The 15,159-nt window shown below is 44.4% G+C and overlaps 1 protein-coding gene across 4 annotated transcripts in view; it reads right to left on the bottom strand.

Annotated features, from left to right (window-relative positions):
• The window catches only part of LOC147451439 (zinc finger CCCH domain-containing protein 28-like), a 45,162-nt gene that overhangs the window by 19,902 nt on the left and 10,101 nt on the right, over positions 1-15,159 (bottom strand). For all 4 annotated transcript variants that reach the window (XM_086520346.1, XM_086520343.1, XM_086520344.1 and 1 more), the window contains exons 5-7: positions 945-1,043; positions 765-854; positions 563-658 (exon numbers count right to left, since the gene is read on the bottom strand). In XM_086520346.1, the coding sequence (XP_086376472.1) occupies positions 563-658; positions 765-854; positions 945-1,043 (285 nt within the window). The remainder of the gene's footprint in view (positions 1-562; positions 659-764; positions 855-944; positions 1,044-15,159) is intronic.

Below are 15,159 nucleotides of genomic sequence, written 5' to 3'. Positions count from 1 at the left end.
ATAACTGTTGGTGACGGTTCAAGTTGTCCCCAAGAAACGTGTTTTAGCCTGAAGCGCACATATCTCCAGGTCATCCTTGTATTTTGGGTTGGCCACATAATAATGAGGACATTGTATCCTATTCTAACATAGGGCCTGTGACATTTGTTCATTTCTTCACAGATAATACATTACCAATTGGCAAAAGAGAGAAAGTCGATTCCAATAACAAGGGCCAGGGTGGACTCTGGTAAATTTTCCTGAATAGGGGATATTGACAGAATGTGCATAAAACCCCCCTCACAAGCTCTATCCACTACAATCTCAAGATCTATTTAAACAAGGAACTAGAGAAAAATAGGAACCTGCCTAAAGTGGGGCCATTCGAGATCAAATAGCCAGACACAGACTGCCACAAATATTTCCAGAACACGACACACAACAAGGACAACCTGCCAACAATGCAGTACTCCTAATAGCAAAGACAGGGAGTTTCAGGATAGCAAGTGTTAGTCAATGCCCACTAATGTCACACAAACATCTTAAACAGAAACAATAACAAGAAGGGGAACTGTTCAAGAACCTGATTGTCATAATATCCTCCATCATACCCATATGGTCCATAACCACCACCACGATGACCATGGTTATCATCACGTGAGTGAGTCCCCAGCACCCTCTGCAATTTTGCAAACAATTTCGATATCATTTTGCGTTAATACGGAAAGTATAAAGAGACAAACCATGAGGGGTATACATAAGGAGACATTTCACAAGGGGTATACATCTTTAATCTGTGTTCTTAAATGATTCGGAGCATGAAAGTATCGGCATGAAGCTCTTTGACATTTTCCACGAAGATAATCTTGGCAAACCTGCAGAAATTGGTCGCCAAAAGTATGTCAAAAATACGAAACAGAACTGCCGACACACTTAAGAGCATTATCACATGGAATCTGTCTTACAACAGCATAATCACCATCACCACTTCCAGGAATATGGTGAGCATATCGGCATTCCTCAGCTCGCCTAGCACACCTTCCACGAGTAAAATCTCTGCATACCTGTGCCCATACATGCATAATTCCATAAATTATGTCAGTCTGCCAATTTCCAACCCACCACAAAAGAAATCAGCGCCATCAAAGGTATCAGATGGGCTTTTCAAACTAGCTTAGAGCACTACATATAGAGCTATGATACACCTCTTAATATCAAGACCCAGATTCTAGATGCCAAAGGCCCCCAAGTTCCTCTGTAAGACATACAAATTGAAGTGCGTCGAACCAAAGGGTTGAAAAACAAATATATCTCAAGCACACACAACATTTATCAAAGTTTCTATTTACTAAGACCTTAGAACATGTCATCTTATGTACCTGCACAAGATATTAAGAGCAAGTTGCTCAACATAGAAAGTGTTCATGAAGGAAAATAAATACAAGAGAAGTCTGAAAGTTTGAACTATGTCCAATCTGCATCCAGCTGCTACCACAACCATGTGATGGTTCATGAAACTCTCGCAAGCTCAGCCAGGTCCGTCAAGAGGGCCCACCAATGTAGAGCTAGAGTTTGATGCGAAGGGCGATGTCTTGCCAGATGGAGGTATAAGGTGCCGCTTCTTCGGAGTCTGATGAGGAAATACGAGTATCTCATGCAGCATACTTCATTAGTTTTTGGGGTCAGAACTTGGTTTATGGATTCGGGATCATTGGAATTATTCTTAGGTATCTTGTCACAAGGCTGTGGCAACGACTCACATTAGTTGGTTTCTTTCCCTTGATTTTTATTTTTATTTTTTTGGAACCCTCTTTTTGAAGTCACAAATGGCCGGACATTGTATGGCCAGCGTGAAACGGCTGACGGCTGAGAGTTTCACCCGCAGCAATGAGGGGCAGGTCACCACGAGTTGGTCGGGCTAGTCGGCACTAAAATCCGAGCAGTAAAAGTATGCATAGGCTCAGTTCAAAGTCATTTAGGCCTATACGTTGGTGGGTACTAGGAGATTAAACCAAAAGGAATAAAGTGGACACATGGCAGTAGGAGAGCAACATGCAGGCCACACACTCTCCACAAGCCTGATCCATGAGAGGGCGCCCATTTTTGAGAGGGGCTGAATTTTGGTGACTACAGTGTGTGCGCGAGTAGTGGGTGCAAGTGATCACAGCTTTAATGGAAAGCTTTCCTTCTCCCTTGTCTCATGTAGCACGATGACATGCAGCTCACCGGAGTCAAGATTCTACCGCAACACAACAGAGATTCACTTCCAAACAGTTCACAATTCACACTTAATTCGACATGGCCCGACGTTGTTCCGTGCCTAGAGATATTGGCCCCAAAGACTAGCACCCCTTTCGATATTTCTTTTTGTATTAATATGCGCTCAAAGTACAAGAGACTGGGTAGGTGCTCACTCTCAGACTCTACGTCCAGATGCTCTGAGAAGTGAGGCCCTCCCCACTTATTTATTGGTTACAAGGAATGCCCAAAAGCAAAGCCCCAAAAGTTGTTATCAAAAGCTTCTCAAAAATAAAGCAACTGGCCCCAAAGATGTCCAAAAATTCAGCCAGCGCAAAATCAGGAATTTTGTACGCTTTGCCACGTCATCAGCTACTACGCAAAAGCAGATTTCCATACGGCAAGCCATGTCAGCACTTCCGCGTTTTGCGCTGCAAAATCCGGAGGTCCGTACAGCCTGTCGATGCATGGTGCGGGGGTCCGTACTACTGCCACGTGTCCAAGTGTGTCCAGGGCCATGCCATGTCACCCATTTGTGACATTTTCTTGCTCTTGTCTTCGAGGAAGTCATATTGGTTGGCTCTATAGAAGTGCTTCTTTTCAAGAGTGCTTGTCCAGGTCTTTCTGCGAGTACAGGTTCCGCTTTTCTGCACTTGTCTGTCTTTTCGGCTTTCCTCCTTACCTAAGAGGAGAAGCGATGGCCACACGCCATCTCGAGTAAATCTTATCAATCGGGTAATTCTTCAGGTGTTTCACCAATCTCGGGTCCCTGGAGTACTTAATCAATCTGTTCACACATATACCAATCTGCAGTTGACATTTGTACTCCTTTTTGGTTAACTTGTCCGAAAAAAAAAATTTGCCCAAATCTTCATTCTTTTCTTCAATTCGTGCGCCGGATTTTCAACTTTTCTTTGCCTTCCCACTGAGAGGCGTCATCTCTGTCAGATTCTTCACGAGAACCCATGTGTAATCTGGGATTCTTTATGGCTTTATGCCCTGTAAGACGGAGCGATGAAGACAGGAGCGCGCCCGATATGCGATGTATGAAGGGTGGCAGTGGCTAATAAGCCCGGGGTCGAGACACGAAGATTCTCTCCCAAAATCTGTGTGCGTTGCAAAAAGGATCGAATCCTCCATAGAAGAAGATTCTTTTTGTGCTCTGATATCACTGTAACAAACTTGGACACCTGAAGTCAAGATTCTATCGCAACTCAGCAAAGATTCACTTCAAAACAGTTCACAATTCACACTAGAGTCGATACGGTCCGGCGTAGTTCCGTGCCTAGAGATTTTGGCCCCAAAGACTGGGGCCCCTTTCGGTATTTCTTTTTGTATTAATCTGTGTTCAAAGTACAAGAGAGTGGGTGGGTGCTCAATCTCAGACTCTGCGTCCAGATGCTTTGAGAAGTGAGGCCCTGCTTTTGGGGCTCTGCTTTTGGCAACCCTTTTTAAGAATAAAAGAAACCCAAGGGCCTCACTCTGCAGGGCTACGTCCGCGGTCTGAGAGCTAAGGACCTGCGGGAGTTGTAACTTTGATCAAGCATTAATATAAAAGAAATACCGAAAGGGGCACCAGTCTTTGGGGCCAACACCTCTAGGCACGGAACTACGTCGGGCCGTGTCGTCTCAAATTGAACTATGATTTTAAAGCTGTGAAGTATTTGAGTGATTATCTCGTGTCTTGTGTCGGATTCTCTGCTTGGGGTGCCCAAGCTTGTGACAGAATCGACTCAAAGAAAGACACCAGAAGGTAGACGTCAAGAACCCTTTGGTTGTAGCCTTCCATGGTCTCCGTGGCAAGCATTTTCAAGTTGCCCCATTCAGACAAAATCTAGAATTCAAACAGAGAAGTCATATAATTGCGTGCAAAGATTGTTTTGAAAGCTTGCCAAGTCCTTGGAGCATGTGGTTGTGTCACCATTGAGCTCCACCACTGCATAGCATTATCCTTAAGAAATCTCCCTCCTCGAGAAATCTTTGATTCTTCCGTATAGTTCCCCAAAGTATAGATGTTGTCGAATTGTTGGAGGAATCGTGAAGCTTTCTACCAATTTTATTGTCGTGCCGCCATCTTTGAAATCCTTTGGCTGATTAGGCACGTACCAGTAATAAGGATATCCATATGGGCTCCAACCATTGTATCCTGGTGGCGTGGTGGTTGAGCCTTAGGGAGGAGGTGGTGGCAAAGGCAGTTACACTAGATCACGGTCAATGTAACAGACTTGGACACTCCAAGTCAAGAATCAAAAGCAATTGCTCTCTCTCTCACACAGAGAGTCAAAACATGAAAGCAAAAGCATTCTCTCTCTCTTTCTCATTTAAGTAGAGAAAAAGTGAAATTTGCATCGCTCATCATTTTCCAAAAAATAAAAATAAATAAATAAATTTCAGCCTCCGTGATTTCCGGAATTTAGGGTTTCTGGCAAAAATTAGGGTTTGCAGGAATTTTAGGGTTTCTGGCAGAAATTAGGGTTTTTGTTGTCGGCCACGTCATCACTTTGTGACATACCCCCCTCTTGAAAGCATTGTAATCGACCGCGATTATGCCTGCAAAACCGACAAAAGCCATAAACCGTCTTAGCAGACACTGACTGTTAGTACCTACGTACTAGGAACACACATCTAGCACATGTACAAAATCGACAGTCACATCACACGACATCATAGGACATCACCAGACATCACAAGACATCACATGACATTCAACATTCATTCGGATCTTAGACCATGATTTATCGGCAATGTAGCTAGCAATCACATCTAGGTCCAATCGGGACCTCATCGATGTCCGATTGACTAACCCCTATTGCAACCATGTCTATTCGAGATCAATCAGACCAAAATGCTGCAGTCATTTCGGCATCAGTTCCTGCACTCACAAGAAGTCAAGAACAAATCAGTATCATAATCAGGAATTCCATTTCATGAAGTCATCCAGCAGAATACTGTCAGCTCTCAGTATCCCTGAAGCTCAAAGAGACATCAGTGACTTTAGTATCAAAATCGAGGCATCTGTTGACAAAGGAGTAAAGTGACTCCCCTCTTGTGCATCCCACTGCACCAGATCTCCAGCCAAGCTGAATTCTGGGTTCCGTTTGGAGTAGACTATGCTAAACCAAAACATTGAGGTAAAGTTTCACAATCCGAGGAGTATCTGCTAGGTCCTCCTCCTCCATCCACTTCGCATCAAATGCAGGAAAGTTCTTGAACTAAACCAAGAACCGCCTTCGGACTTTACCTTTCTTCGTATCGTTATGTGCCAAAATCTGTTCAAGAACAAGGATCTCCTCGTTTTCTTCCACTTCGGGTTGCTCATCAGGCTCCCCATCATCAGGCACATCACCCTTAACAGGGTTCAAGAGACTCACATGCAATGCATTATGAATCCTCCAAGTATCTGGCAGTTCCAATCGGAAGGAGACATCATTTATCTTGTCAGTAATCTGGAAAGGTCCGTAGTATCACATACTAAGCTTTGGAAAAAGCCTCTCCTTTCCCTTTTTCTTTCTTAGGCGTGCCTTCTCAAAAGTAAGAGCACCCAATCATCCTCCTTCAGTTTCCAGTCGCGCCGATGGCGATCCGCTGCCTTTTTCTGTCGTTCTTGAGACTTCTGTAAAGTCTCGCGAACCTTGGCAAAAGCCATATCCAAATCTCGCGAATATTCATCCGCTTCAAATTTCTAATCTTTCGTGCTCAGGAAGGATGGAACCTTCGCAGCAATTTCAACAATCTCTCATGGCGTCTTCCCCGTCGAAGAGTGTATCGTGTTATTGTAGGCAAATTCCACCAAAGATAAGTTCTTTTCCCATTGAGTCTTCTAATGCGAGATACAAGACTTCAATAAATCTAAAATCACTGAATTGGCAATCTCAGATTGCCCGTCAGTCTGCAAGTGGAACGATGACGAGAACTCCAACCGCGTGCCAATGTTCTCCCAAATTGCCTTCCAAAACAAACTCATAAATCTGGGGTCTCTGTCGGAGACAATCGTCTCAGGCGTGCCATGTAATCGGAAAATCATCGTGATCATTCTGTATTCTCAGGAGATCAAAAAAAATGAAATCCATTTCAATATTTTCCCAGGGGCGGGTGGGTATGGGTAAAGGCTGTAACAATCCCTGTGCCTTATGCCTGTCAAACTTGACCTTCTGGCATACCAAGCAACTGCGCACAAACTCTTCCACATCCTTCTTCAGTCTCCGCCAAAAGAAATCTCTCTCTACCCCTTTCATGGTGGTAGCAATGCCGCGGTGACCCGTAAAAGGTGGACAGTGGCAATCAGTCATAACCTTTTCCCCCTCAACGACTGTGTAACTCACAACATAGTCTTTTTCATCAAGTAGCCTTCCCGAAGGGAGTATCCAGCTATTGTCTCCCCATCCCGTATCCGTGTGAAAATATGTGCAAAACCTGTATTTGTGGCATACTGATCGACCATATCCTCGAAGCTCCTATGATGTATCGCGGAAATAGCCAGAACCAACGGTTTCCGAGACAAAGCATCTGCCACCACATTCTTCTGTCCCTGCACATGGACAATCTAAAAGTGAAACTGTGACAAGATGTTCCTCCACCGCATCTGCTTTTCCGAAAGCTGCTTCTATGACAAGAAGTAGCGCCAACTCTAATGGTCTGTAAAGACAGTAAAATCCGCTCCGAGTAGGTAATGCCGCCACTAAGTAAGAGCGTGGATAACCGCCAAAAGCTCTTTCCCATAGATCTGTGCTGTCATCTCCCGCCTAGAGAACAAACGGCTCTCGTAAGCTATGACATGGCCTTCTTGCATCAAGACCGTACCCAGACTACGACCACAAGCATCACAATATACTTCAAATGACTTCTGCAAGTCCGGCAAAGTCAAAATAGGTCCCGTAGTCAATTTCTCTTTCAATGTCCGAAAGGCAGTCACCTCTGTGGGTCCCCACGAAAAAGGTACTCCTTTCTGTGTCAAGGTATGCAAAGGGGAAGCAACCTCTGCAAACTTTCGTATGAACCGCCTGTAGTACGAACACAGTCCCAAGAAGCTTCTAGCTTCAGGGACATTCCTCAAATCGGGCCAATCACGGATAGTCTCTATCTTGGCCCGGTTCATTTGCACTCCTGCAATTGACACAATGTGTCCCAAAAAATGTATCTCTGGTAGGAAAAATTCACTTTTCTTTGCATTAATCACTAACTTGTGATCTCGTAATGCCTGAAAGACCTGAAGTAGATGATCTCTGTGTTCTGCCTCATTCTTGGAGAAAACAATGATGTCGTCAAAGAAAGTGCCAACAAATAGCCTGTACTCTCGAAAAATCCTATCCATCATCCGGTTAAATGTCGTAGGAGCATTGGTTAAGCCAAAAGGCATCACCAAAAACTCAAATAACCCAAAAGTCGTCTGAAAAGCTGTCTTGTAGACATCTCCTGGCGCTATCCTGATCTGATGATATCCACTCTTCAAGTCAATCCTGCTAAAGTACGAGGATCCCTGTAACCTGTCGAGTATATCATCGATCCTAGGAATCGGAAATCTGGTCTTGATGGTGATTTCGTTGAGAGTGCTATAATCGATGCACATTCTCCAAGATCCGTCTTTCTTGAAAACCAACAACACTGGAGAGCAATACGGTGAAGTACTAGGCTGGACAAGACCCTTTTCCAAGAGGTCTTTCACTAAGTTCATAATCTTTTCATTCTGTACTCGGCTCACACGATAAGGTGGCCGATTCGGTGGCGTGCTTCCAGATATCAGATCAATGGTATGATCTTCAGGCCCTCTCAAAAGCAATCGGCATGAGCGTGGAGAAAAAAAATCTTGGCGTTCTTTTCTTCAGGTCAAAACATATTCAACCTTTATCCATCGTTCAGTTCTCCCAAAAGAATGAGTAAGAAAACTGAAGTTCATCAAGTACAATCTCTAAGCCCTTCATTTATCAAAGTCGCTTTCTCGGCCCGGTAGTCAACCACGGCGTAGTTCTTGTGGTACCAAGGGATCCCGACTAGAACGTCACTCGCGTGCCCTGAACACCCCCATCATTGCAAACGAAGTTTGCCAATGCTCGCTGTAATGGCAACATCCCATCCGGGTGCCAGTCGAACTACCTCCGCCTGTGGCGTCAGTCTGTCGGGCGTAGTTCCAAATCGAGCCGCCAATTCCAAGTGAAAAGAAGTTGGCCTTGGCTCCTTCAAAAGAGCTTCCTGATCCTTCACTTTGCCCCGAAAGCGGCAAAGTTTGTACTTTCATTCATTAGATTCGGTGCAGGTCCCACGCCATGTGGTACCAGTTCTGCTTTTCTATCTGCCTTTTCTGCCACATTCCTCAGCTGCTCTCGAACTCTCAGACCTGTCGTCGTCTTTATCATTCTGTTCTTTCTGTGCATTATCAAGGCACTTTGCGAAAATGTCCATGTTCCCCGCATCCAAAGCACTTCCCCTCTCTGATGAAGCGAGCTCTCTCCTCAGGAGTAAGCTTGGGTCGTACATCCTTTTTTTTTTTCTTTGGGTTGCTCTTTTTCATTCTACTTTCATTCACAGAAGTCTGTCCGGTTCGTTGTGTCGTGACCTCATCTGTGGGGTAGGTCAGACTGCCAGAGTGAATTGCAAAGCCCCGCTTCGCATGACTCATCAACTCCTGAATAGAAGCTGACTTCTGTTCCAAGCAGTGGTCTCGGATCTCTGTAGGTAGACCCAATGTAAACCGCTCAATCTGTTCTCTGAACGAGATCTTCTTGAATGAAGAGGCAGGTAGAAAAGAGTTCCGAAATCTTTCACAGTAAGAATTCACTGTATCGCTCTTGGTCATCCGGAGATGGTTCCAAGCAGCTCGTATATCTCGCTCAAACTCTTGAGTCAACCAAGAAGACATAAAAAGCCTCTTGAATTTCAGTCATGTAACTGGCACAGTCTTGCTTAATAGAAGCGTGGACCACCAAGTACGAGCATTCCCCTTAAAGTAAGAGGCAGCTCTCCGAATCTTGGAGTGCTCTGAATAGCGTCCTCCCGCGAAAGCGATGTCAAACTGCTGTATAAAAGACAAAGCCTTCGAAGCATCTGAGTATCCTGAAAAGTATCAAACTTGATCGAGTGGCCACCTTCCTTAAACTCTCGGACTTTCTTGCTTTTATCTTCGAGAAAGTCATACTGGTTGGCTTTGTAAAAATTCTTCTTGTTCGCATAAAAATTTCCGTCATCGGAATCTGAGCTGTCTGTAGACGAGTCCTCAGTAGAACTGTCAGTCTCTGGGCGAGATGTAGCCTTCTTTGCCTTTTTCTTGCCCTTTCCGAAGCTTTGTGTCTTGCTTCGCTTTTTGCTTTTTCTGTCTTCTTCGCTTTAATCCGAGGAGCTAGAAGAATTGTCAGAAGAAGAAGAAGAAGAACTGGGTAGGTCTTCAAACTTGACGCGCTTCTTCAATTTCTTTGCCTTGTCAAATGTTGACCGACGACCCAAGCCTTTCTTCTGCTTTTTGCCGTGCTTTTTGGCTTTCTTTTGCGTGTCAAAAAGCTGAGCAATCCGTGCATCAACCACGTTCTCCAGTTCCTTCTCCGTATATTTCTTGGAGGCAGAAGGTTTCTTGAGAGCGGGTTTCGGGAGTGGTGTTGTGGTTCTCTGCCACTCCATCTGTGTCTCTTCCAAAGAGGTCTGGTTCATATATTTTGCCATCTTCGGATCCTTGGCAAAATTGAGCATCATCTTTGTTGCATCGCCGATCAACTGGCGACGCTCTATCTCTCGCCGCTCCGCCTAAGTAGGCCAAGGCGGGCCATACTCTCTGCCTGAATCTTCATTGTGATCCCAGCCCGCATCTCCAGATGCACACGGAGTCGACTGATCATTGCCTGAAGCCATAGGTGCCGCGGAAAAAAAAATTCGGGGATCGGATTTCCCGTAGAAGAGAAATCAGCCGTGCTCTGATACCACTGTAACAGACTTGGACACTCCAAGTCAAGAATCAAAAGCAATTGCTCTCTCTCTCTCACAAAGAGTCAAAACATGAAAGCAAAAGCATTCTCTCTCTCTCTTTCTCATTTAAGTAGAGAAACAGCGAAATTTGCGTCGCTCATCATTTTCCACAAAAAAATAATAATAATAATAAATAAATAAATTTCAGCCTCCGCAATTTTCGAAATTTAGGGTTTCTGGCAAAAATTAGGGTTTGCAGGAATTTTAGGGTTTCTGGCAGAAATTAGGGTTTCTGCTATCCGCCACGTCATCACTTTGTGACAGCCAAATAGCTGCACCAGGTACTCCCCTAATCGAAACAAACAGCCGAAAAGGTTGCCGATTAGATGTTAGGTGCAGCGGAATGAATGTTGTATTTTCTCAAGATTAGTGATCTTTAATGCTCAAGGTTCCTTTTAGTTCTTTAGGGAAAGAGAGAGCTTTCCGTCTTGTAGAGTGTTGTGGTCATGAACAAAGTGATTGGATATTGTGCGTGCAAGTGAATGAGACTGAGAGAAGGAGAGAGAAGAGATACGACACCCGAGAGGTTGTAAAACCCTCCTCCGAAGGCCCCACTCTCGTCGACGAGAGTGGTCTATTCTTTGATTGCACAAAGGTGTACAATGCGTATGCAATGGACTATGCAACTTGGTCTATGCCGATGACGACGACGGTGACGACGACGACGATGGCTGAAATCTAAGATCTTCTAATCGCTGAATTTCGGGACTGTTTCGATGGCTGAAAATGACTGTTTTGGCTGCGTTTTCTTGGCTGAAAAATGAGGTTTCTTAGGGCTGAAAACTGATGGTCTTTACGGGCTGAATCTGCTACACTTTAGGTGAATGATGCCGGTCTTAATTTGCAGCTGAAATCCAAAAACGCCAGGGACTGGGCATGCACGGTCTACGAATATACTCACAAAAGTGCCAGATCACTGCTAATCTAAACTTGACTGGACTGACTGAACCCTGCTGTGGTGTAGCTTGTCCACGGACACATAGGGTTGGGATGTGTCACGTGACATCCCCTCCTTTTCAAAGTGAGGTACTGGTACCGAACTGTATGGTGTCAAGGGAAATCGCCAACAGCATCCGAAATCCTGGAAGGGACTCTTCACCGGCCCACTCTGATGTGTGGGTCGTGCGGTACTTGAACTTCATAAAGGTCTGCAACGCTTGCTTCTTTGGGCTGCGCCGAAAGCGACTCAAAGTCTTCTGAATCTCCTTTCTTGCTTCAACTTCGTCTAGAGTCCTGCTTCTTTCGTCTTCAAGAATCTCCATGGCTGAAAATTCCTGAAACTATCTCCAACGCAAAACCATGAACATACCCATTCCATGTAAAGTGAAGGAAAACAATCTTGTCTTCTCTAAAGACTGTGTATGCAATGTAGATGAACATAGGGACGGAGTGACAACCCGTTCATCAAACACATGCAAACAATGCGATCAAATCTTTTCTGTTTGATCGAAATCAATCAACTGTGGCAAATCACAATGGAAATGCCCATGCTTGGTACTCATACAATCATGTGCTCGTTCAGAAACTGTGTCATGCCAAGGAAGAGACGTGGAATGCGACTTCCTTGCATATAAACTTTTCAGCTTTTCATGAACAATCCGCATACATTCGTGCTCGTCCATGATAGAAACGTGCTCAACATACAATATGTCATGCCTAGTAAAAGGGATCACATAACGATGTTGACTAAAATACAGGAAACCGTCATGAATGAAACACTCGAACAATGCGTGCGTATCAATCATGCGAACACACAATACTTCCTGTGATGGTTCTTGGGACCAAGGCTCGAGAGCCAACATCGGTTCTTCTGGATCTATCGGATCTTCTTGTGGGGGATCTGTGGACCTCGACTCGAAAGCCAAGATCGATTCTTGGTGATTGATCGCATCTACAACGAGGTTAGCTTCGCTAGAAAAAGCATCCACTAACACATCATCCTTGTGAACAATCACATCATCTTCATGCAATTCATCATGCTTGTGAGAAATCACATCTTGATCATGCAAATCATCATGCTTGTCATTGTCATCCAAATCATTATGCAAATCATTGGCATCCAAATCATCATGCTTCACACAATCATGCAAATCCTGTGTGTCATGCTTTGGAGAAGAAGAGACTGAGAGAGTCTCCTTTCCCCAAATCTCTTGCATCTGTGCCTGAACTTGAGAATAGAGTCGCCAAAACTCTTTGTTTTGTCGGTCGCTTTGTTCTTGTATTGTTTTTTTTCTGCTTGTCTTTTGCGTGTCTGCGATCCATTTCTACTTTTCTTTCTGCGTGTCTACGTTCCATTTCTACTTTTCTTTCTTTGCATTCACGATCAAATTCTGTCATTCTTTCTGCATTTCTTGCTTCGCGTTCTAACTTCCTTTCCATAAACATCTGGTTCAAAGCCTCCATAGGAGTTAGTGCAATCCTTGACGTAGATGGGGAAGGGTCGGAAAAACCTCCTGGTGGGGAAAATTCTTCTTCGCCTCTCTCATGCTCATCACTTCCAAGCGAAGTATCCATTCCGCTTCGAGTGATGACCATTCTGCAATCGTGGGTTCTTGTGGTCTTGGGTTCTTAAGTTCACGAGGAACTTGAGTTCTTAAGGTCCTTGATTCGTGAGAATCTTGGGTTCTTGAGGTTCTTGAGGTCCTTGATTCGTGAGAATCTTGGGTTCTTGAGGTGTTCTTTCGCTAGCAAATCGCGTTGAGAAGAATCTTCTCTTCACCCGAGTTCTACCCTTTTCTGCGGGTGTAACAAACTTGGACACTCCAAGTCAAGAATCAACCGCGACAGCACCAAATAACCACTTCAAAACAATTCACAGATCACAATAGATTTGTACTGGCCCGGCGGAGTTCCGTGCCTAGAGATATTGGCCCCAAAGACTGGCGCCCCTTTCGGTACTTCTTTTTGTATTAATCAATCATCAAAGTACAAGAGAGCGGTTAGGGTTTCACTCTCAGACTCTGCGTCCAGATGCTCTGAGAAGTGAGGCCCTCACCACTAATTTAAAGGTTATAAGGGATGCCCAAAAGCAGAGCCCCAAAAGCTTTTAAAATCAAAAGCATCAGTTCTCTCTCTCTCTTAGAGAGTCTTTTCTCTTTTTTTTTTTTTTTTAAAAAGCAAAAGCAAAATTCGCGTCGCTCATCATTTTCCAAAAAAAAAAAAAAAAAATTTTTTTTTTTAATAATCCGCCTCCGCGATTTCCGGAATTTAGGGTTTTTGGCAAAAATTAGGGTTTGCAGGAATTTTAGGGTTTCTGGCAGAAATTAGGGTTTCTGCTGTCCGCCACGTCATCACTTTGTGACATACCCCCCTCTTGAAAGCATTGTAATCGACCGCGATTACGCCTGCAAAACCGACAAAAGCCATAAACCGTCTTAGCAGACACTGACTGTTAGTACCTACGTACTAGGAACACACATATAGCACATGTACAAAATCGACAGTCACATCACACGACATCACAGGACATCACCAAACATCACAGGACATCACATGACATTCAACATTCATTCGGATCTTAGACCATGATTTATCGGCAATGTAGCTAGCAATCACATCTAGGTCCAATCGGGACCTCATCGATGTCCGATTGACTAACCCCTATTGCAACCATGTCTATTCGAGATCAATCAGACCAAAATGCTGCAGTCATTTCGGCTATCAGTTCCTGCACTCACAAGAAGTCAAGAACAAATCAGTATCATAATCAGGAATTCCATTTCATAAAGTCATCCAGCAGAATACTGTCAGCTCTCAGTATCCCCGAAGCTCAAAGAGACATCAGTGACTTTAGTATCAAAATCGAGGCATCTGTTGACAAAGGAGTGGAGCGACTCCCCTCTTGTGCATCCCACTGCACCAGATCTTCGGCCAAGCTGAGTTTCTGGGTTCCGTTTGGAGTAGACTATGCTAAACCAAAACATCGAGGTAAAGTTTCACAATCCGAGGAGTATCTGCTAGGTCCTCCTCCTCTATCCACTTCGCATCAAATGCAGGAAAGTTCTTGAACTTAACCAAGAACCGCCTTCGGACTTTACCTTTCTTCGTATCATTATGTGCCAAAATCTGTTCAGGAACAAGGATCTCCTCGTTTTCTTCCACTTCGGGTTGCTCATCAGGCTCCCCATCATCAGGCACATCACCCTTAACAGGGTTCAAGAGACTCACATGCAATGCATTATGAATCCTCCAAGTATCTGGCAGGTCCAATCGGAAGGAGACATCATTTATCTTGTCAGTAATCTGGAAAGGTCCGTAGTATCACATACTAAGCTTTGGAAAAAGCCTCTCCTTTCCCTTTTTTTTTTCTTAGGCGTGCCTTCTCAAAAGTAAGAGCACCCAATCATCCTCCTTCAGTTTCCAGTCGCGACGATGGCGATCCGCTGCATTTTTCTGTCGTTCTTGAGACTTCTGTAAAGTCTCGTGAACCTTGGCAAAAGCCGTATCCAAATCTCGCGAATATTCATCCGCTTCAAATTTCTAATCTTTCGTGCTCAGGAAGGATGGAACCTTCGCAGCAGTTTCAACAATCTCTCATGGCGTCTTCCCCGTCGAAGAGTGTATCATGTTATTGTAGGCAAATTCCACCAAAGGTAAGTTCTTTTCCCATTGAGTCTTCTGATGCAAGATACAAGACTTCAATAAATCTAAAATCACTGAATTGGCAATCTCAAATTGCCCGTCAGTCTGCAAGTGGAACGATGACGAGAACTGCAACCGCGTCCCAATGTTCTCCCAAATTGCCTTCCAAAACAAACTCATAATTCTGGGGTCTCTGTTGGAGACAATCGTCTCAGGCGTGCCATGTAATCGGAAAATCATCGTGATCATTCTGTATTCTCGGGAGATAAAAAAAAATGAAATCCATTTCAATATTTTCCCAGGGGCGGGTGGGTGGGTATGAGTAAAGGCTGTAACAATCCCTGTGCCTTATGCCTGTCAAACTTGACCTTCTAGCATACCAAGCAACTGCGCACAAACTCTTCCACATCCTTC

This window comes from Adiantum capillus-veneris, chromosome 9, assembly GCF_014529385.1.
Source record: "Adiantum capillus-veneris isolate H3 chromosome 9, ASM1452938v2, whole genome shotgun sequence".
In the NCBI taxonomy this organism is placed as follows: Eukaryota; Viridiplantae; Streptophyta; class Polypodiopsida; order Polypodiales; family Pteridaceae; genus Adiantum; species Adiantum capillus-veneris.
This window is presented reverse-complemented; position numbering and strand designations above follow the sequence as displayed.